We start from the raw sequence: 22378 nt of genomic DNA on the forward strand, positions 1-22378 counted from the left end.
TGAGACACCGGGCACTCAATGTAACGGATCAAATAGGCTTTGAAGGAAAACTCAGAAGCCAGTTCTGTGTGTATGGATGGCTATAGTCATTCATCTCCCCCATTTTAGACTGGAAATACTGGGGCACTAACCTCTTTCTCAAGTTTCACAGAGAACCATGCCACACAGTAGCCCATGCAGTGGAGACAGTGGAGTTGTGACCATAGACTGTCTATATGGTTGTGACACAGACGAGTGAAGTGCCACACTGACACCTTGTGGACGTGCTGCTATTACAGGCCAGTTTTCTGTGGAACACAAACTGTATTAATTACATACATTACATAATATAGATTCAAACTGTGAAAACTAATTGAATATAAGTATTGTGTTGGTGGCCTGTGTAATTTCCCCCATATATAAAAATGCTAAACATTATGTGCATTATGGGACAGTTGTTAAGCAAACTATATTGAAACACTGCTAAAATGGCACAAAAAAATGTGTTTTCACATTTATTGCAGGGATTGAGTCTGTAAGTGAACATAATAATCAGTGCAATCATTTTCTTCACCTTAAACATGTTCAGAGGACATCAGGATATCTAACACAGCTGGAATTCAGCTCACTGAGAGAAAGTTAAGGGAGATTTAGACATACACTTATCAGATGCTGAGGACCCACAGATTCCAACTTGTGTGAAACAAAAAGGGAGAGAAAAAAAAAGTTCACAGATGCTGCCATTCAAATTCAGAGCATCGAAATGTTAAAATGAGATCTCTTTGAAAGCAACCTTGATGCATGAATAAAAACTCAGGTTCATCACAATGTTGATGAAAATGTACATTGGATGTGTTTAGACATATGCAATATATATTGTTCAAGTCCTGAGGATATGACAGATCCTATATCAGGAGGTTACAGCACACTGGGTGAAACATATTAGAATCATCAGCCTCAGACAAAGACATTTCATACACATTGAATGTTTTATTAAAAAAGAAGTTATAACAGTTTATTTTATACACAACTATTTATGAGGTTATAAGCATATTAATAGAGAGCATGTCTTTTTGACAAGCATGCCCACTTCACAATGCAAAGAAAAAACATGAGGGCAAAGAGGGTGATAAAAATAAGACCAAGGATGGACTTTTCAAAAAAAAAAAGAAAAAGAAAAAAACCTTTTGACTTTTTAACCCTCAAGTATCACACACTAGGTAACAAATACATAATTTCTATAACAAAAAAAAAAAAAAAAACTGCCATTTTCCATGCTGTGTGGGCCTGCTAAATCCCCTGATGGCAGCAGTAGGCCACAAACACAAGCCCGAAACAGAATGGGAGGTGTGCACCAAGCGAGCCTCGACTCCACACCAGAAGCATGCAAGTGCATAACGAGACACAGTCAACACACAGAGGGAGGTGACATTACAGGATCAGGGTGCTGGCTCTCTGCAGATGTGCTGATAAAACTGAGAACAGGCCCTGGATGTCCTGTCTATGGATTAAAGATAGAGCAGGCCATTTGCTTAGCGAGGCCCTTCATCCTTATTGTATCTGGCAGGGTGTGGGGGAGTGTGAGTACAGATGTGGGGCTATGGCTTTGGACTGGACCTTCTCTGCAGTAGAAATGTAGAAATTTGAAGCGCCGTCAATCGTGTTATTGTGGTTGTCTGGAGTTGCTGTTTAAAACTGTGGGTAGTTAAGACATTGTTATCTGTACACCTGTGGTCTTAGAGCAGACGAGGAGGAGGGGTGAAAGCCAAAGGGAAATTAAATAAAAGCACAATAAACATTTTATTTTTTCAAAAATAATTTAGAATTCAAGTTGCAATGGGAAGCATAATCATTCACTGGTTTGAGGAAATTTTCTTTAGTTCTTGACTCGAGTTAAAGACAACCTGAAACACAAAGGCAGTAGTTATTTCTTTTGACCTTGAATGAGTAAATGTGGAGTAAAAAAAAAAAAAAGTGAAGATCAGATGGTTGTCATGTTTACCGGAGCAAAACCAGGCCACAGCTGAGTATATCATCAGTTTATTGCCCAGCAGATGCCAAAAACCAAACCTATGATTTTACCCAAACACAAAAGTCATTTTTTTGAAAAAACAAAGAATATCATTAGTTCCCTGTTGCACAATTGCATCATTATGTGCTATTTTATTACAATTCTCAACTTGGATATACTGTATCTTCAGCACTCGCATACAATACTGCACAAATGTAAAGTAAAACAAGAATTTCAATCTGAATTACTTAAGAGAAAAAAAACAACAACTCAAGATCAAGTTCTTATCACGGTGATAATTTAGCTGAACCATAACTTAGAACAGAGGTGCTTGGCGGCCAAGATTAAAAAACAAAAGAAGGCATCTCTACTGGATAAACAAACATTTACAGGCTGCTTAGGGAGAAAACACAAGCCAATTATGAGAGTGGGAATCTGCATACAGTTTGTAGGTTTGTTCTGTTTGAGTGGATGTGGACCACAAACACTCAGAAAACACGAAAACATTCACATAGCTTCATACTGCCTTGAACATGTTGAAGTATCACAAAAGTTAGCTTTCCAACAGTTAAAATGGCTGCATCCTCCTGGAAGCTAACCCCGAGCTAACATTCAAAACCTCCCCGGGCTGGGTGAGAGAAATTATTATTATTATTATTATTATTATGATTATGAGCATAGAATTGTGTTTTTGGAGAAAATTCAATGTCTTGAAAAGGGCTGAACCACACTTCTGAATTCTGTACAGTTAGATCTACCAGGCTCACTACAGGTCAAACATCACCCTAGTTTGAAATCACTCACACTCATCTGTACAACTCTGCAAGAAGAGGACAAGCAGGCATGTCTATGGAGTATCTTACATTTAACCACACGACAGACACTAACTAAAAATCAGATGAACAATGAATGCTTTATCAGGTAAGTATATCAAACTAGCTAACTCTATCTGTAATACAGCCATATAGCATATGTTGTTTAGTTGAAGTCAACACCGAGCAAAACTAACTACCCTGTCAAAAACACAGTTCAACAAATATTAGCATGAATCCCATCCTTTCAACAAGTCCTGGGTGAAAATGTTAATTACTATGCAAGATACAACCAAACTGTATTTCAAACCTGAGCCAGAAAAGTCTAACGATCCTACATTAGCTCAAATAAACCCAACGTCACTCAGCCATGGGCAATCCCCCTTTTCTGCAACAGAGTGAAAAAATAGATTTCAAATCACAAATTGCGCAGCGTCACATTGCAGAAAGAGGAGAATCAAAGTAGGATGACTTAAAAAAAAAACTTAACCTGCATGGCTTTTTGGAATAACGGTTTAGGGGACTTCTTTAACGCTTCTTCACCCTTCCTTTTGCGATGAGGCACAGGAAGAGGGAGTCGAGATCAGAGGTGATAAGGTAACCTTCGGAGTAGGTTTTAGCTTTGAATCTCCCACAAAGCAACCAGTGATTCTTACTGCAATCTATGAAGTGAATACTTTTCAGGGTTTTCTAGATAGTTTGACTGCCACGTTTGCCTCGACAAGCAACACTCGGCCAGCGTTTTGGGTTAAACAGAGGTTTCACGAGACCACAGAACAGTGTCTCATCACTGTATTCTTTCCACGTATCATGGATTTACATGTTATCCCGCCACATTGAATCAACAATGAGTAACATGCTATTTCTTTTTTTTTTAGATAAGTCTAATCTATACATAAGAAATTAATTCTCAACGGAATTTGCTACAAGCCTAAATGTTATACATTTAGCTCTTATTTTGTTATCTTCTTCAAACTAGTGATCCAAATAGGTGTCCTGGTAGGCAGACAAAGTGTGGGGGTCCAATTGATGCAGTCGGGGTACATACCACAGGTCAGACCAATATGAAGGGCATGCATTGGAGCAAACTCCATGTAACAGTGGAATGTGAGGAGGGCCGATACTACACTAACCGGAATCTTCAATAAATCACTTCATTTTTTTACTCAGATCCACTCAATAACCATATGACCATTTCTTTTGCTGTTCACTAAAATAAAAACTGATTTGGTGCTGGTTTTCTAAATTCACCAGAACAGGTGATAATTACATTATTTATCTACCTGAAAAGTTGTTATTGACCAATAATACTAACAGCAATGTGTTTTTAAAGCAGGACAGGTGATTGAATGCCAGTGGCATCGTGCACAATGAGAATGTTTGGTGCACCTCCTGACAGAAAACTACTGTGAGCTGCACGAATGAAATCCATATGGTTAGATGGTTAAAGGGTAGCTCTGGGCTATTTCCAGGTCCCATCATACCAAGTGACTCTGACCAGAATCTCCACAAAGGCCACTCCCTTCTTCATTTCCTTTGTGATTGAGTCTTCCATACAGTTTATGCAGCTAGTGTACGTTCCACAAATAAACACCAAAAGCACCCAACACATCTTTGTCACCACACTGTCCCTCACCCTGTAATGCATTTGTTTTCCAAGACCTGACCTTGTTAAGCATTTATTTTGCCATGCACAGCGGCACATGTAGACAGGCAGCTGCAGCAAGTTAACAAAGAGTAACATAAAGTTAAGTAACATACCAAGGTATCATCCGAACTAAACGAGAAACAAAGCCATAATTTTTACTGACGTGTCTCAATCAATATGTTGAAAAAGATATGCTTAGGAAGCATTCAGGGTTGATTTATGAGCGTCTATTGGCACTACACTTTAAGTATTTTTATATAAGGTGTGCTATGACACCTTCTGTGTGATTGTTCACTTCAAAAAACCCTCTTGACTACAGGATAATAATGTAGAGCTGTCGCCCAGGCAAGCAAGACCTAAGCAGCTCTGTAGCGGAGCAACTAACAAAATGTTTGTCAGAATCAATTAGAATTCTGGAAAAAAAAAAGGAAATTAGGATTCAGGTCAAACATATAGACTTTTTATATTTTAAAAAATGAAATTTGAGTAAAGAAATAAGATGCTCTTGGGGAGGTTTCCCGTCTACGCCTACATTACACCTTAAAAATGCGGAGATGACAGGGAGAGAGTGTGAAACAATGTCGACATCTGTGTAGGGAGAAACAGCTACTGAATGGGAGGAGTGTCTGTCAAACACACCAAAGGCTAGATATCCATAAAAATCCTTGTTTAGTAGTAATAATAATAATAAAAAAAAAAAAAATCAACTTGTTTAAATATGAATATTATAAGTCTGCTTTCTCATGGTTAGGAAATCAAATATAGTCTCTGTGGGGGTTAAAGGAGGAGGCGGGATGGGGGAGCCCTCCTATCACTACAACTCCATGTCCTGGGCCTCGTCTTCTGAGAAATCCGACATGGAGCTTTCAGATGAAGAGTCGCCTGCCCCCTCTTCCTGCTCCTTCAGAGCCTCCTCTGTTGCATATTTCTGGATGTACTCTGTGGAGGGGAAAACAGAGAGGAAAAGAGAGAGAGAGCATGGTCAGACAGTATAAAGTGATAGCCTAAACTCCAAGAGAATGAGGTGATCTGAATTACTTATATTTTGTTGGGTAATAACATTGGGGAAATTCCTTTTTCCAGGTGTGCAATCATTTAAGAATCTAAAAAGGGATTACATTAACAGTTTTAGATTAGTTTGAACCTTTGATTTTTTGCTTGTACTCCTCTGGCCGGTGAAGGTACATGGCAGCTGCGTCTCCATTCAGGGGGTCGATGGGGTTTGGGTAAGCCAGCAGCTGCGGCAGGAACGACTCAAAGATGTTGGTAAGATCTGGGGAGGAAGGCAATAGATTTTTCATTACCACTTCACCAACTGACAGAAATAAGTGATCCGACAATTATATAATCTGGCGATTTAATGGCAGTTACTGTCAGGCTTCTTTGAAAGGAACCTGATGCTGATAAAAAACTGCTGCCTCTGTTGACTGGCCACAGGAAAGCTCATAATCAATGTACACACATCAGTCAGTGATGACCATACAATGCAAGGTGTATATGCTAGCAACAAAAGTAAAATCCTCCCCCTGATAGCCTCACAGCGGCTAGCACCACACTAATCCCTTTTACTAGCTCTCTGCTAGCAGGCCTCAGCTCTGAGAGAAAGCTGAGGCCTGCTAGCAGAGTGGAAATACCTGCAATTCCACTCTCATCTCCTAAGTGTCACTGTTGCGTCCATACAGTTGGGAAAACAAACCCTTTCCTACGGTCTCTTGTACAGTATTAACATGTAGGGATTTAATCAGTTGATGTTCACTCTCGCTTTGTAGAGAATCCTTGCAGACAACGCTTGGTTGATTGGCCTATTCTTTCCCATGTTTGTCCAATCTGATTTTCTTTTTTTCAAAAACTCAAAACAACATCTGCAGCATTTTAGTGCAAAGATTACATAACAAAAATGTGATTATTGACTTGATGGTTTAACTATATTTAATATATATATTAGTTAGCAAATCCTTTGCTCTTTATATCAAAACAATGGAATCAATAGTTCATTATGAATCAAGATGCTTAAATACCATTTAGGGTTTCATATCCAGAACAGTGAAAACAAATGGGGTGAAATGCTGAAACATCTGCTAGGGATATTACTGTAAAGTAATTTATATTGCTCAAAAGCTATCTTAGCCCTGTGAAGGGGCTGTAATGAGAAATTAATGGGGAAATAGGGAGAAGGCCACAGGAACATGGAGAGTAGCAGAAACACACACAGTGACAGTGAGAAGAACAACTGGGTGACAATCAGGTTAGCATGTCCCTGTCCCTCAAAGCTGACTGACAGTAAATCATTCTGTCGAAGGTGAAGGTTGTCTGACCTTGCTGGGTCAGGGTATTACCTCGTTAGTGTTCACTTCTCCCCTCACTAAGTAGATTAGGGACAATTGAGCACCACTGCCTAACGTGACCACACTTGCTAGCGAGGGGCCTGCATTCACCTTTTTGGTGCTGATGTCACAGTGTGTCAAGTTCTTTGCACATAATCACACCAGTGGGGAAACTTAATATGGACACATAAGCAGTAGGGGCACTCACCATAAAGGGCTGTCCATGTCTGGTTGATGACATCTAAGCACACTGTCCCTGACCTGGGAAACAGAGAAGAAAACAGAGTTAGAGGGGTAAGGTTGAAGGGAGGGAAGAGCGAATCTGTGTGTAATGTGTGTCCCAGCTCACGGACTGGATCCCTTCCAAGTCCACTTCTCTATACTAAGTATGTCAACAGTTCAACAAGGCTTGTCCTTTTCCAAGTGTGGCTGAGAAATGCAGCCTTATTTTGCCCAACAGTGGAGTACAAGGATGATCTATTCCTTCACTTCACTTGTGTAGCGTCAGTTGTTTTAGGAGAGTTCAGGAGATTCTAGTCAAGTTGTGAAATATCATGTGATCAGGTTGGACATACCAGGTAGTTGCAAGAAATGGTTATCAGTCACAGGTAAATATTTTACTTTAAAAGTAGACCAATGACAAAGCTAGGTTTGAATAATGGAAGCCTGACAAATACTCTCATATTGATATATTTACTGGTTGTCGGTTGTTTTTTGAATTGAAATGTCACTACTTATAGTAAATAGGGTTAACTTGTTGCAGTTTACAACTGGTATTTGCTTTGTCAGTCATTATATCCTGGTGATAAATGTGAAACTTTCTGATTGGAACCACCTAAATGCACCATTATTTTTTTTTTTTAATCTTTGTGAGACTAGACTGTCCTCTTTGGGGAGGAAGCACAGGTTCAGCCTGTCCATCGGGGCCCGTTTCAGGAAAGAGGTTGAACTAACTCGGAGTCTAACCCTGAACTCTGAGTTGATTTACCCTGAGATGGGAAACTGAGTTTTCTGTTCCATAACAGCTGATTTGAGTTGGTTCAATCACCTCAGAGTAGGTTCACTCAGAGTTAAGCACATGCACCACCACTATAAAAAGGCAACATGAATGGAGCCATGATACTATGATTCACCTGGCAACAGCCCAAAAAAAAAAAAAAAAAAAAAAAAATTTTTTCTTTTTTTTTACCCCTCTGGAACTGCAAATACTCATGGGAACATACAGCGCGTTTGAACATCGATTTCATGAAAAAGAAACACGGCTGCTGCTGCAAAAGAGCGAGAATTGACGTGGGAGAAAATTGCTACTTGCGTCAATGCGTAAGTTCTAATATAGTGCGTTCATTCATGTTTAATCACAAGTATAATATTACTGGTGGAAACTGGTGGAATGGTAGTGAACCTATAATCTATTTTATAGTTGCAATCCTGTGGGCTAAAAAGTACTACTAATCCCATTCTGAGGTTGCAGCACCATGTCATTAACAGATTTATAATAATTTATTTCAAAAGGGTTTTACATCATTCACCTGCAATCCTGTGGAACTCCTTCTTAATGGCTCTCACTGGTTTGTGTCCAGGGAACACTACAAAAACTTTTAAAAAATGTTTCAGAGCGAGTCAACCTCTTCTGACAGCACCGCATACAGTGGCTTTACTAACATGCTCCGCGACACCAGTGTTGTAAAGAAAACTGCCGTTTGCAAATGTACATATCGGACGTACTGTGAAGAAAAACAATACCGCTCAAATAGGTCGTTATCTGGGGCGCCCGGATAGCTCAGTTGGTATATAGAGGTTTACTCCTCGACGCAGCAGGCCCGGGTTCGACTCCGACCTGCGGCCCTTTGCTGTAAGTCGTTCCCCCCTCTCTCTCCCCTTTCATGTCTTCTGCTGTCCTATACAAATAAAGGCTGAAAATGCCCAAAAGCATAATCTTTAAAAAGAAAGAAAGAAAGGAGGTAGTTATCTGAAAATGAAAATACATATAGTTGGGGCCTCAATATCATCTCTCAACGCATGTTTAACTCCCTGCGAAGTAATACAGCTTCTTCATCAACGGGATTGTCGACAAAAGGACATGTTCAAGAGAAAAAAAACTATTTATAGTCTGCCTAACAGTTAATAAACCAACCCTGTTTTTTTAATTCATGCAGATAACAAACTGCGCTAAAATGCATCTGATACAGACTGAATGAATGAATGAATGAATGAATGAGGAAATGAAACAGCGCTGTGTCAAAGGGAGGAGACTGAGAGAAACTCAAGATTTATTGAAGAAAACCTGCTCCCGACCAGGTTAGGTTCACAGACTCAGTTACCATAGTAACTGACTCTGAGGTTAAGTTACCTCTCTTTCTGAGACGGGCTGGAGTTACCCCTCTAAGATTTGATTTACCTCCCTTTCTGAAATGGAAAACCCAGAGTTTCCCTCATCTCAGGGTTATCAAACTCAGAGTTTTTATTAAAGCTGCTTCCTGAAACGGGGCCCAGGTCCTCCCAGAGACCAACCTTCACAGACCAGATCCGTCAAAGGACCCACTCTCTCAAGCAGTGGATTACTGGGCTGAGATGAGGTGATTTGCTGCAACTAGCCAATTGTGCCAAAACTGGTGGTTCATATAAAAGTTAAAAGTGTACTTCACAACATAAGCTGATATTGTTTACTATTTCAAGGCCTAGAAGTTAAAACATGTATAAAGCAATATTGAAAACAAAGAAATATTAATGAATTCAACCAATGTTTTTAGTTTACAATATGACATAGTTACAAGCAAATATTATTCGATGAGCTTAAACACACAATGCCTTAATGGGTGTTAAGGACCAATAATCCAATAAATATTGACTTCAAATACATGACTATAATCAACTTACGCTTCGTCAATGTTGGGATGAAAAATCTTGTTCATGAATCCTGAAAAAGCAAGGCAGAGATGAAGAAAGTGTTTAAAAAAAAAAAAAAAGTGGAACCCCCCCAAAAAATGGGACCTTATAATCCCTCATGCGATAGCAGAGCTCCTACCTATTGATGGTGATTTAAAAGGATATTTGTCAGGAAGATCTACTCGCACCTTCCATACGCCTCCCTCGTAAGGTGCTGTACATGAGGAGGGAACACAAAAATGAATGAGAGAACACTGTTTAGGGAAGAGAAGAGACTTTGATTCCATTTTCATCCATTATGCACTCTGATGGATTTAGACACTGAAGGGTTATATCAATTTTCTGCACTCCTTCCCTCTCTCTCTCTCAGAAACACAATATAGAGACGATGGCATGAAAATTTCACTTTATGAGTTTTTTTAACATTTACATGCGTTCCCCCAGCCTGCCTATGGTCCCCCAGTGGCTAGAAATGGCGATAGGTGTAAACCTAGTCCTGGGTATCCTGCTCTGCCTTTGAGAAAATGAAAGCTCAGATGGGCCGATCTGGATCTTGCTCCTTATGAGGTCATAAGGAGCAAGGTTACATCCCCTTTCTCTGCTCTGCCCGCCCAGAGAATTTGGCCCACCCATGAGAGAGAGACATCATGGCTTTCAAACAAGCAAAATGGCAGTTGGTCAAGGCCACACCCCCACCCTCCACCTTGCCCCCCACTCTCTCCTCCTCAATAGCTACAGACACAGAGCTGGCACATACTAAGGAAAGCTCATTGTAGGACTGGCTCTAGTGGCTGTAATTCTGCACGAAGGCTGAATTTCAGGGAAAGAGACTTCAGATACAGTATTAGGGGACCACTAAGGTCTATATAAAAGCATCCAAAGAGCACCATGTCATGGGACCTTTAAGAAAAACTACACATACGTTTTCCCTTCGCCATTTACATCATGTTTTGCAGTAATGTATTTCAGGCCAGGGGAATTCTTTACTTCCAAATCACTTCATATAATGCACTAACATTAAAGAGGAAGAGATAGTGTGAGTGAGTGATGCTCTCCCAGAGTAGCTGTGTGTAACAGGACCCTTATGTGTTGTACTGAACAGCACATAGGTGACTGAAAACACACTAGATGGGTTTGAATGGTGGTGAGTATGTGTACACACACACACACACACACACACACACACACACACACACACACACACACACACACACACACACACACACACACACACACACACACACACACACACACACACACACACACACACACACACACACACACACACACACACACACACACACACACACACACACACACACACACGCCATTTTATTTGGCATAGTTATGAGGCATCATAAACAGGGTCATACACCCACTTCCTCTCTTTGCTGATGCGTGTGTCAGTCTTTAAGTGGCAGTGGTTTTAGTGTGACAGATGTTGCGAACAGCACACAAAAGTATTTCCTGCTGATGGGGCCACTTCTCCTCATCAAAATTCCCATCAAGCCTAGCTCATCCACTTTGTGGCCTCAGGCATGGTTTCAATACATTTTACGTTCTTTACGCCTGCTGTGACAAACCTCTCATTATGTTCCACACACGAGAATGACAAATTCCTGTGCTGGCTGACCTCAGAACAACATTCACTGAAAATTAAGAGTTTTTAAAAAGTTAAACATTTGGTCAGAGAAGGGGCATTAATTGGAGTGCTTTCAAGATCCCAAGTGGCAGACACACAAATAAACGCTCCTTAATTTGTTCCATATTTCATGGAACCCGAATGAGAACACACCCAAAATCCTATGGCCACTTTCTGGAGCACATTAATCAGCCCGAATGAGGCTTCAGCAACAAATTAAGGTAGTTGTTTCATTTGTCAGGACAAAAAAACATTGATAAATCAGAAAAGAGAACACTTACTTCCTTGTGGTCCGAAAAACTTCACTACAAATTCATTGAGTCCACTGAGGATGGTGACTTCGTGCTTGCTCTCAATGCTGTAAGGCTGTTAAGGACAATATCTTCACATGACTGTATACACATGAACAAACAACATGAGGGACTACAATAATGAAAAATGCTCAAATAACATTCAGGATCACTAACAATTTGGCCTCTGTTAAATGGTAATTCAGCTGCAGTTGTTTCTAGGTAACACATCATTACATGCTTTGTTGCAAGGAAGAAAAAGACATGACCAGAGTCTGACCTTTTCCCTCTCTCCTTACCAACATCATTTTTTTCATATCATACAGAGTTATGAAAACTAAAGAGAGAAATTATAGCTTTAGACAGATAATGAAAACAAATCAATGCAGGAAAATTACACTTGGATTATGTTCTGACCCCTAGTCCTGGAGCATCACTTAAATGACAATCGATAGCCTTACGCCAATTTGTCATTAGACACGTTGAATTAATAACCCCAAGATTGAATGTGAAGTATGCAGGCCAGTGATTCAAAAAACAAAAAACAAAAAAATCATGCATCTGACAGCAGCTCATATTCACCCATGCTTCAGAACCATGCTGGCTTTCCTCCACCTGTTCCTCTCCAATAGCAATAAGATACAAGTCCCCACTGAGAAACACAGTACAGAAGTCCATCTCCTTACAACGACTGAGATTCTACAAGTTTATTTTACCACATATACTCCTGACAAAACCCTTATGGCCTCGCTATGTCTGCTCTGTTTCAACATTACATACAACAAAATTACATAAAAACAACTGAGTTTGTCGTAATAAAATGTCTGATTCAACCTGTTATGAAGCTTTTGATGCTCTAGAGGAAAGTGGAGAGAATCTCCCACTATCTCCCACTACCTTTCCTGAGTCTGAAACTCAAGTAGCAGCACGTATCTCGGCCTGTCTAACTGACATCTCATCTTGGATGTCCACACACCATCTGAAACTCAACCTTGACAAGACTGAGCTCCTTTTCCTTCCAGAGAAAGGCTCTCCTACCTAAGACCTGACTATAACAATTGACAACTCTGTAGTAGTCCCCACCCAGACTGCTAGAAACCTGGGTGTGACACTTGACGACCAACTCTCTTTCACTGCTAACATTGCTGCAACCACCCGATCGTGTAGATACATGCTGCATTACATCAGAAGGATACGTCCCCTTCTAACACAGAAGGCGGCTCAGGTTCTGGTTCAGGCTCTAGTCATCTCACGTCTAGAGTACTGCAACTCCCTCCTGATTGGCCTCCCTGCATGTGCCATCCGACCCCTGCAGCTCATTCAGAATGCAGCAGCTCGGCTTGTCTTCAACCTCCCCAAGTTTTCTCACACTACACCGCTCCTCCGCTCTCTTCACTGGTTACCAGTTGCTGCCTGCATCCGCTTCAAGACACTAGTACTTACATACAGGGCCACGAATGGATCAGCCCCAGCTTACATCCAGGACATGGTCAGACCATATACCCCAACCCGCCCACTTCGCTCTGCATCAGCCAAACTGCTTCCTGCCCCCTCACAGCGAGAGAGAACTAATCACTCAATGAAATCCCGACTGTTCACTGTCCTGGCTCCCAAATGGTGGAACGAGCTCCCCACCGACATCAGGATGGCCGAAAGCCTACACATCTTCCGCCGAAGGCTTAAAGTCGCTTTGGATAAAAGCGTCAGCTAAATGACATGTAATGTAATGTATCTGAAACCTACACACCACAGTCTCACAGACATACAGTACATTAAGTTCTTTTCAGATGAAATTATGTTGCGATTCCTCGGCTAGACAAAGAGGCTCCATTAACTCAAATACTACAACCAATCAGAGAGAGAAGCACTCTGAAAGGCATGTGTAAGTTACTAAATTGAGAAGTGCCTTTGTCAAGCAGTAAACTACAAGACTGCAACCATTTAAAAAGGTAATTTTTTTTAACCTGAACCCTATTGTCCTATGTTTTTGTGTAGGTAACTGATGTAAACTAAAATCTCTGAAATTGGCCAGTAAGCGAAAACACTGTCACCAGCAGCCACGAACAGGGCTGCAATGTAATCCTATAGGCAAATGTGCATTGTCAATTTCGTCCACTAAAAGTGCTTTTTTTGCCACTGACAGGCTCAGATGGTTATTATAAGTGTCTGACTACATGGATGGAAAGGATCCCTACAGAGATGGACCTTTTTTTAAAGAGTAAAATCCTCTTTTTTTAAACAAGAAACAGCTCAGAGATCTCTCTCTCTAAACCTGCCAACTATCCGCCAAGACTAAATAAACAATACTTTTAGCGTGTATAGAGCCAGCATATTTCCACATGTAAATCGGTAAAGTATGTGTTAATTTCAACCAAACCACAGTGGCGATTGTTGGTAAAGTGGAAAGACAAACCAAGACAGCTTTTCATAGTTTTATTTTGTTTCTGTCAACTTTGAATGTAGTGTACGATGCGGAAATTACTGTTTATTTACATGGAGTCTGGTGGGTTTAGCGAGAAAGGTCGACCTCCGTAGGAATCCTTTCCATGATGTTGTCAGACACTTGGAACAATAATCTGAGCATGTCAGTGATAAAAACAGCACTTTTGTGGATACAAATTGAAGGTGTGCAATTGCCCAATAACATATACATTGTAGCTTGTTTTGCCGACTGCAGTGAGCTTGCTTGATACTGGACCAATTCCCATCAGTCACTTAGACACAGAGGCATAGCAAAATAGGGTCCAGGTTGAAAAAGTGATACTTTTTTTTATCTCCACTCAAACACAAAATCATCACAGAGAAATGATTTCATGTGAACAGAGGGAAGAGGCACAGGAAATCAAATTGAAGCAGAGAGAGAGAGACTCCGAGATAAAATAAACGAGAAAAAGAACGAAAGAAAGAATGATCACAAAATGAGAGTGAAAGACTCAAAGAACACATTAGAGACAGAATGTACAAGAGATGGGATAAAACTGTTTTCCATGTCACACAGTAGCAGCTGGCTCGTCAATCCTGATTGAGTGAATATCCCATTAGCAGTAATGTAGCACTGACCCCCAAAGGGTTAAATCAAACTGAAGGTTATTTTAAGCTCTGGTTGAGTCTGCGAAGAGCAGACTGAGTCCTTCTGCAAGTAAACGTGTCATTGTCAGACAGAAGAGGAAGCTCTCTGTTCTGACTTGTGCTGGAGTAGAAGAGCCATGCTGAGACTCTTTGGTGCAAAATCCAAGGCAGAATGAAAAAAACACTAACACCAGGAGGACAATATGTATCCAAAGCATGTTAGCAAAATAACAACTAGCCATGTGCAATAGGGAGACTCCAGTCAGACACATTAGACTACATGCACTATGTTTATGCTCACCAAAGTCTGCCCTTCATGTAAGGATACATTTGCATCCAACTACTGTAGTAGTGAAACTACTGGTGTGTAAGTGAATGTGTGTATGATCACAGGAGAGAGGGATGCAATGCTGAGGAGGGGGATGGTATGGACTGTGTGTGTTATGTTATAGAGGACAGCAGTGAGGCATGGTGGGGGATAAGCTATTAATGGTGTTGAATCAACACTGATTATGCTGAAGGCTAATTGACATTGGCCATACTGACTGAGAAGCCAAAGGAGAACTGGTCTACTTGTGCAAAACTAGATTATTACATTTAGTTGACACTTCTAAGTACATGTTTGCAGAATACAGTGTCTAGCAACAGTTCAGTTTACAAGACAGCAAAATTACAAGCAAGCAGAAATGCAAAGGTCGGGGTCTTAGTGATCTGTAAATATTCATGTAGCCATTAGTGAGATCATGTGAGCGAAGGAATAGGTAGGGAAAGGGAGTAGCCCAAATTGCACTGACTGACTTCTCACATAATGTTACTCTCACATGACTATGCTGTGTACACAGACGTTACGCACACATAAAAAACAACAACTTGTGAGCCGATAAAGTTCAGTCAAGAGTCACAAATAACCACATCAAGTTTTCAATAGTGACTGTGGCTGGACTGAGTGCCTTCCATCTATCCCCACCATCACAAATCACCAACCAACCCCGCTCTCCTTACAAACCCCCTAGGTTGATTTGCTTGGTCAAAACCATAGCAGCAACATGCACACACAATACTCACAATCTTTATCTTAAGAAACTATCTCTGGCATTGACGTCAAACGTCAACTCTCTCACCCTCTCATCTGTCATAAGAAAGGCCAATCCCAAAACTATATATATTCATGTGTCCTCATGACACAATGGTCTAATCCACTGGCCTTTTGTTTAAGACACAAACCTCCAAGCACTCATTCCTTTCACACAGTAAATAACTAGTCACTGTCAACAACAGCTCTCTTCTTTTCAGATTACATTATGTTGAGATTCCTCAGATAAACCAGATTGGCTCCATTAACCCAAATAAGCAAATACTACAACCAATCAGAGAGAAGCACTCCGACAAGGCATGTGCAATGAAGGAGTTTGGCAGGTCTGGTAAAACAGAAGGGAGTTCCTGGTGGAGCCTGTAAATTCCCAACAGTTTGATGGAGTGGAAGATTTATCGAGAGTGTAGTTGATAAACAGCCACTCAGCCAGTTGAACAGAGGAAAAAAAAAGATAAACTGGGAGAGGTGAAATGACACATTGTATTTCAAAAAGGTAAGGCAAATTGGTTTCACTCCAATAGCTGACAAGAAAGCAAGACATTATTATAAGAAATTATGTTATACAACAACAAAAAACGCATTTGGTCACAGTCTGGAGCCCTATGCATCTACTTGTTCCCTATTCCCACCTTAACGACTATCCATCCACCCCCCACCTTGGATTAGTATAGATAAATCATAATCTGTGGATAGCACCAGGTAACACACTTGTAATCTGATACACAAAGCCCAAACAATCCAGAGGAACATACAAACACATCCTCGTTGCCGTATCTCAGACATCCCTGAAAACCCTGAACTGTAACAGCAACACGGTCTCCTGTGTTAACACCATGTCAATGCAACACTTTCTTCATATAATGACATACTGGCTTGACAACAACACTTGAAACTGCTGCATACTAATAACTACTTTCAGGCTACCAATTACCCTGTTTCAAAGTTTATCCAAGCACTCAGGGCAATGTTATCCTGATTTCAAACATTTAAAAGGTTAAAGTGTAGAAATATGCAGTAATTAGCATCTACGGTTGTGGTCTAGACATGTCTTGTTTTCCTTCTGGTCCATTCAGGCCATTATCCCTGTCTGACCCTGGATCAAAATATCCCATCCTGACCAACCTCTTTCTAAGTATGGAAAACAAACGTGATGGGGTATCATAAACACCACTCTGTCAAACAATGTGGTGTCAACCATGCTTGAAAATGTCCTCTTTGGAGACAGAAGTTGTTGCTCTAGTAAAAGGGAGACACGTGCTAGTTTCAGAGCAGTTCTCATCTTTATTTTTGAGAGGAAGGGAAGGAAAAGCCCACTGTATCCTTTCATCAACAGGGTGATTCAATAAATCCAGTATCAGTATCTATGTTTTGTTTATTTTCAATTTTCGAAAAACAAAGCAATCAAAAAGTGCCAAAACCAAAACCATGGAAAGAAGAAAACATTTGGTCAAATATTGTACATCTTTATGTCTTCGGCATGGACAACGAAATTCAACAATACTCTGACCACCTGCTGATGCCTCCAGCTTCAAGTAATCCTTTTAAAAAGGGGAATGTACAGACCTTCAGGGCAGGCTAGGCTGAAATAACAGGAAAGGCAGCAAATCAAATAATCCTGAAGGCATTAGGAGAGAGCTAGGTTACTGAGTAACAGAAGCTGCACCATGCAAAATTTCCAGTTATTAATGGCACTAACCAGAGAAAAAGACTCTCAAAGAATTAACATAAGAAGCAAAGCAAAGCTAAGAAGTCTGTCTGAAAGACACTAATAGTTCGTAACCCGCAAAAAGCCAGCGGGAAATAGGAACATAAAAAGAGCGGGTAGAATAAGGTCAGCCAACAGAGCAGGGGGTGGGGAGCATGAGAAGATAAAGAGTTGTTGAAGAATAAAGCAAAAAGGAACATGAAAAGAGGCAGAGAGATAGTGATGCAGAGATAATGAGAGAAAAGGGTTCAGCCTGGTAAATGCTGATCTAGCCTTACAGGCAGATCTGTGGATGTGAAAGACATTGCTGTGGACTCCTGGCTGATAATGATGATTTGGCCTGTGTGTATAAGGATACATAAAAGGGCAAAACCTGTGTCTGGATAGACTTTAAATTTATGTTACGATAGTTAACGGTTAAGAATCAACCCAGATTGTCAGGTGATTGATGACAGATCAATACTAGAAGATTTTTTAAATTGGAAAATTAAGCATTATTATGCAGTTGTGTTCAGAAAGCTTTTGTTTGGAACATTTTAAAAATTAGACTGAAGAGTTGACAGAGCAGTAACAGAATGAGAGGCAGCATTATATAAAACGGTGTCAACCAACTATGAAGTGAGGAATCTCTGTATGTGTGTACAATCTCGGGAACCATTCATCCGATCTACTACACAGCATGTGTATTGCTGGGGACCCAAGGACGTGCGGTGTTGAAGTTGGTGCAATTTGGACATGTGAAACATTCAAAATAAATTTTGACACTTTAAATAAACAAGCTAACCCACATGCGTAAAAGAACAATAACAAAGACAATGTTTAAGTACATAGCGATTGGATTATGCTAATTTGTCAAATTAGTTGTTTTAAAAGGCGGAACAAACACTAACCTGAGAGTAATTGTTTAAGAGCACATCTTTGTTTAGAGATAAGGAACTCTGAGGCAGCTACCTCTCTTTCGTTTTCTCTCCCTTCCACACATGTACAATCAAAGGCCTTGCAGATGAAAGGCAGGAAATACAGCAGCTGTCCTCAGAGTGTAAGCAATGGGTAGGCTTCCTCTACCAAAAGAGATACAAGTATAGACTACCAAAAGAAGATAGAGAAAGATGACTTACTTACTTAAGACAGTGAGCTACATTTTGCGATAAGGACAACAGAAAGCAGCCTGTACATTAAAAAAACAACGAAACAGACAACAAAGTCAATACTAACAATACACCAACAACAAAGCTGTTCCGTTTTCTTCCTCCAAATATGGGCTCAATGCCCACTCTCTGATATTCTCATAGCAGTCAAAGAGGGTTTGCTCGTTTGCAGTCTCTGCCCAACACTTTTATATGTGCATTGCTTCTTTGAAGTCCTAGCCCGTGTGTAAATGTGCCCTGCGTTTGTGTATTAAACTTTTTATGTATTAGTGCACTGTATCGAGCCAAGGATTACTGTGTGACCTCCACTACGCTCAGCGCTCTGAAAACAGAGGCAGCTAGCACAGCAACCATCCTGTCATAGCAGGCAGATGAGTGATAGGCAATGTGTTGTTGTGATGTGATGTGTTGCTGCGAGTGTGATTTAATCAGTTCAACAAACAAACACCGTCACTGCAGCCGTCACTGACCCACTCCTCTACCCTCTCCATCTCTTACACTCTCTCTCATGATGTCTTACCCCAGCTGTTTACTTTTTTTTCCATTGCCCATTAAGTAAAACACTCTACTCAATTTTAATGCAGATTTGGAGCCTAACTGCACCATTTCTACCATCAGAAACCCCCTCACACCCTAGCTTATTGACTTATCACTAGATAAATAATCCTGTGTTTATGGTGAGTTTAAAGGAGATGAAAAAGAGAATTAATTAGACAAGAAGCCAAGTTTAAAAACAGCTCCCATTCATCCAGACTACAACCTTTTCATTTACATGACATAATGACAATAAGGATCTGCCTATTCCAATCTGATATTTCAAATGTTTTATCAAGCTATTAATAATCAATCAATATGCAACTTGCCTGTTGCTTGTGTTGTATAATAAAATGAAATGTTAGACTCTAGATTTGGTTTAAGTAAGAAGTCCTTTCGGGTTACATCAAAGTGAAAACAACAAAAAAGATCAAATTAGCTAGCTATATTTGACAAAAAGCTAAAAAGGAGTACAGTGGGGGAAAAAACATTACAGCAACAGAAGCCAAGATACCCATTTTCAGTTTATAAATGAGGTTGAATTGAAATGAAGTTTTAATTTCAGTTCGTAATTTACAGCTAAAAAGTAGCTAATCATCAAGCCAGCTTAACAGAAATCAGGTCACAGGTCAATGGTAGGACTGAGGTGCAACAGTGGTTTTAAGTGTGTTTGCAAGTATGCTTGACTGATTTTGAAATTGTGGTGCCTTCTACTGTACCATACGTACAAGCTAATGCAATGCTTGTCCCAAATTGTTTCAGACAAGCCCGGCAATAACCGTGAATGTATGGCGGAGTTGTTCTCAGATACAGTATGAGGCAAGCGGGTCTTGGCTGCTCATGACTGCCCTGGCTGGCTCTGATAACTGAATATAGGTATACTGGTATACTAATACTAGCATGCCTGTGGTCAAGCCAGCTGCTCTCACTTCCCCTTTCAGCCCAGATCCCACAAGAGATAAGAGAGATCTCCCCCCCCACTAGCTGGGGAACTAAGGACTTAATAACCTGTCCCACTTACGTAAACCGATGAAGAAAATGTGATTATTCTATGTGGAAGCAAAACAAATGAATTAGCCACAAAGAGTGATCTAATCCTTCAAAGACTAGGGTGGAATAGTTGTATTAAGCTCATGTTTACTAGGACTTTAGCAGAATTATGTAGATCATATTCAGAGGTCTACAAAGTTGTCCACAAACAAACTTATGAAGGGATCAGGAGATTCTGGGACATGGAGCTTTCTTTAGGTCAAGATTCTAAAAGCTTGTCCCAAACCACATCAACTTACTTTAACCTCTGACTAAAAACAAAACAAAAAAAACACACAACATAAGCTTCATTGATCTCTGACAGGAAATTGGTTACACATGTGACAAACTTTAACCCTGAAGAATCCTTGCATTTATTCTTACTCTTCTATACTCTGCCAACTACTGCTGCCTCACAAATGAAGCTCAGCATGAAGTCTTTCAGGAAGACTTCTATGCTTCACATTTCTCTCTCTCAACTTAATCAGCTGCATTGTCATCAGCTGAATGTGGGCGTTTACTCTTTCAGTTTAACCAACCAGATTTGCCACAATCTCTGTGAGCTATCGCGTTGTTGCGCTCAAACTTTAAATCTGTTCTGCTCTCTTCTGCGGCCAGTTGTCATTTCAGGCTAAATCAATGCAACCCTCCTCACTAGAGATGCACCGATTGACTGGCCCGTGACCGGAATTGGCCGATTTTCATGTCATCGGCCATGACCGGCGACAACATAACATCGCGTAACAGTTTATTGGAAAATAGCGTTGGGCACACTGACTTTGATGAATTTACCGTTTATCAGACCCCAGATGACACAAGAAGCTAACGTTAGCAAATGCTGTGGTCCCTCTTCCTCGGACGCCCAGCTCGCCGCTGTAGGAGACGCTGTTTAAAAAAAAAAAGATTAAAAAAAAAAAAAAAAAAGAGAGAGAGACGCTGTATTCCTCCTACATGCTGTATTAACGTTACTGTTTAAAAACGCTTTCCAGGTTAGTGGGGATGCATGTGTGTGTTTTGAGAAATATCTTTATACTGCATTAAGGCTATATTTATTTTATTTTTATTTATATATAAAAAAAAAAAAAAGTTTAGTTGGATATTGGATGTGAAAAGAAGGAAATGGTTCTTCCATAACACTGCACTTTAAATGTGTGTTAATTTCCCACACCATGAGTAATTTATAGTTCTATTTTATAGCGATCAATTATCTGTTCAAAAAATTTTCTATACAAAATGTAAAATTTTCTATTAAAGAAAAGATAGAAAATAAATATTTGTGTGTGCTGTAAAGTGGTTTGAAAAAATTAAATCAGAATTGGCTAAAATCGGCATCGGCTGGTCAAACTCAATGAAAAATCGGGAACCGGGCTAGAAAGTTGTAATCCGTGCATCTCTACTCCTCACCCCATTCACCTCCAGTTCTCATCATTCCCAGCACCAAGGGTTCCTCCATCAGAAGCCCCGCTTCACATCAAATCCATCCAGATCTTCAGGCTTCCTTTATCCCTTCATCACCTCCACTAGTGTCTAGAGTGTCTTTGTAAAGCCATGCAGCTGTTAATGGAGCTACTAACTATGTCAGTAATATGGAATAAAGTAAGTTAGTTACCCAGCTTGTTCTGATAAAGTAAGTGTTTAAATTCTGATGAAGCACTTGGTGCCAGCGTGTGCGGTCTGTGTGGAAAAAAACCTTGCAGCACGTTCTACATATCAATGGACACATGGCCCCAAAGGCCTGACTCACTGAATCCAACATGAAAATGTCTGGTAGCTGTTAAGTGCTGCACTCACTAAATGGTGGATGGGAAGTAAATTAACTATACTTCAGTTTAATTTCTGCTTTGAAAATTAAAAAAGGTAAACATCTAGAATTTGAACACATTTAACATGATGAAGACTAAGAATTATGTATACAACTGTAATTATAAATAGTTACTTTACAGTAAACAAAAAAAGCACACATAAAATATGTATACAGGTAGCCTAAAATGTTGGACCTTTTACCCGGCCTCATTCATAAGTGTTAACAAGACTGTTTTCTCAGCTCACCGAGAGATGTGTAAACACAGCTGAGGCTAAAACACATTGCAATTAACATTTTCAACCAACATTATAGTAACCGTTTTGAAAATGTACATAAGTGTACATAGTCTTTGCAATCCACAATTTGCATTTGCAATCAAACAATTAGAAAAAGACCTGAAGACA

General features: G+C 40.2%; 1 protein-coding gene across 1 annotated transcript in view; it reads right to left on the minus strand.

Moving 5' to 3' along the window:
• Positions 1-949: 949 nt before the first annotated feature.
• The window catches only part of ube2h (ubiquitin-conjugating enzyme E2H (UBC8 homolog, yeast)), a 28378-nt gene continuing 6949 nt past the window's right edge, over positions 950-22378 (minus strand). Inside the window, exons 2-7 of the mRNA XM_039791617.1 lie at positions 11584-11660; positions 9800-9874; positions 9652-9691; positions 6983-7035; positions 5595-5723; positions 950-5389 (exon numbers count right to left, since the gene is read on the minus strand). Of these exons, the coding sequence (XP_039647551.1) occupies positions 5265-5389; positions 5595-5723; positions 6983-7035; positions 9652-9691; positions 9800-9874; positions 11584-11660 (499 nt within the window). The 3' untranslated portion in view covers positions 950-5264. The remainder of the gene's footprint in view (positions 5390-5594; positions 5724-6982; positions 7036-9651; positions 9692-9799; positions 9875-11583; positions 11661-22378) is intronic.

This window comes from Perca fluviatilis, chromosome 23 (genome assembly GCF_010015445.1).
Source record: "Perca fluviatilis chromosome 23, GENO_Pfluv_1.0, whole genome shotgun sequence".
Classification (NCBI taxonomy): domain Eukaryota; kingdom Metazoa; phylum Chordata; class Actinopteri; order Perciformes; family Percidae; genus Perca; species Perca fluviatilis.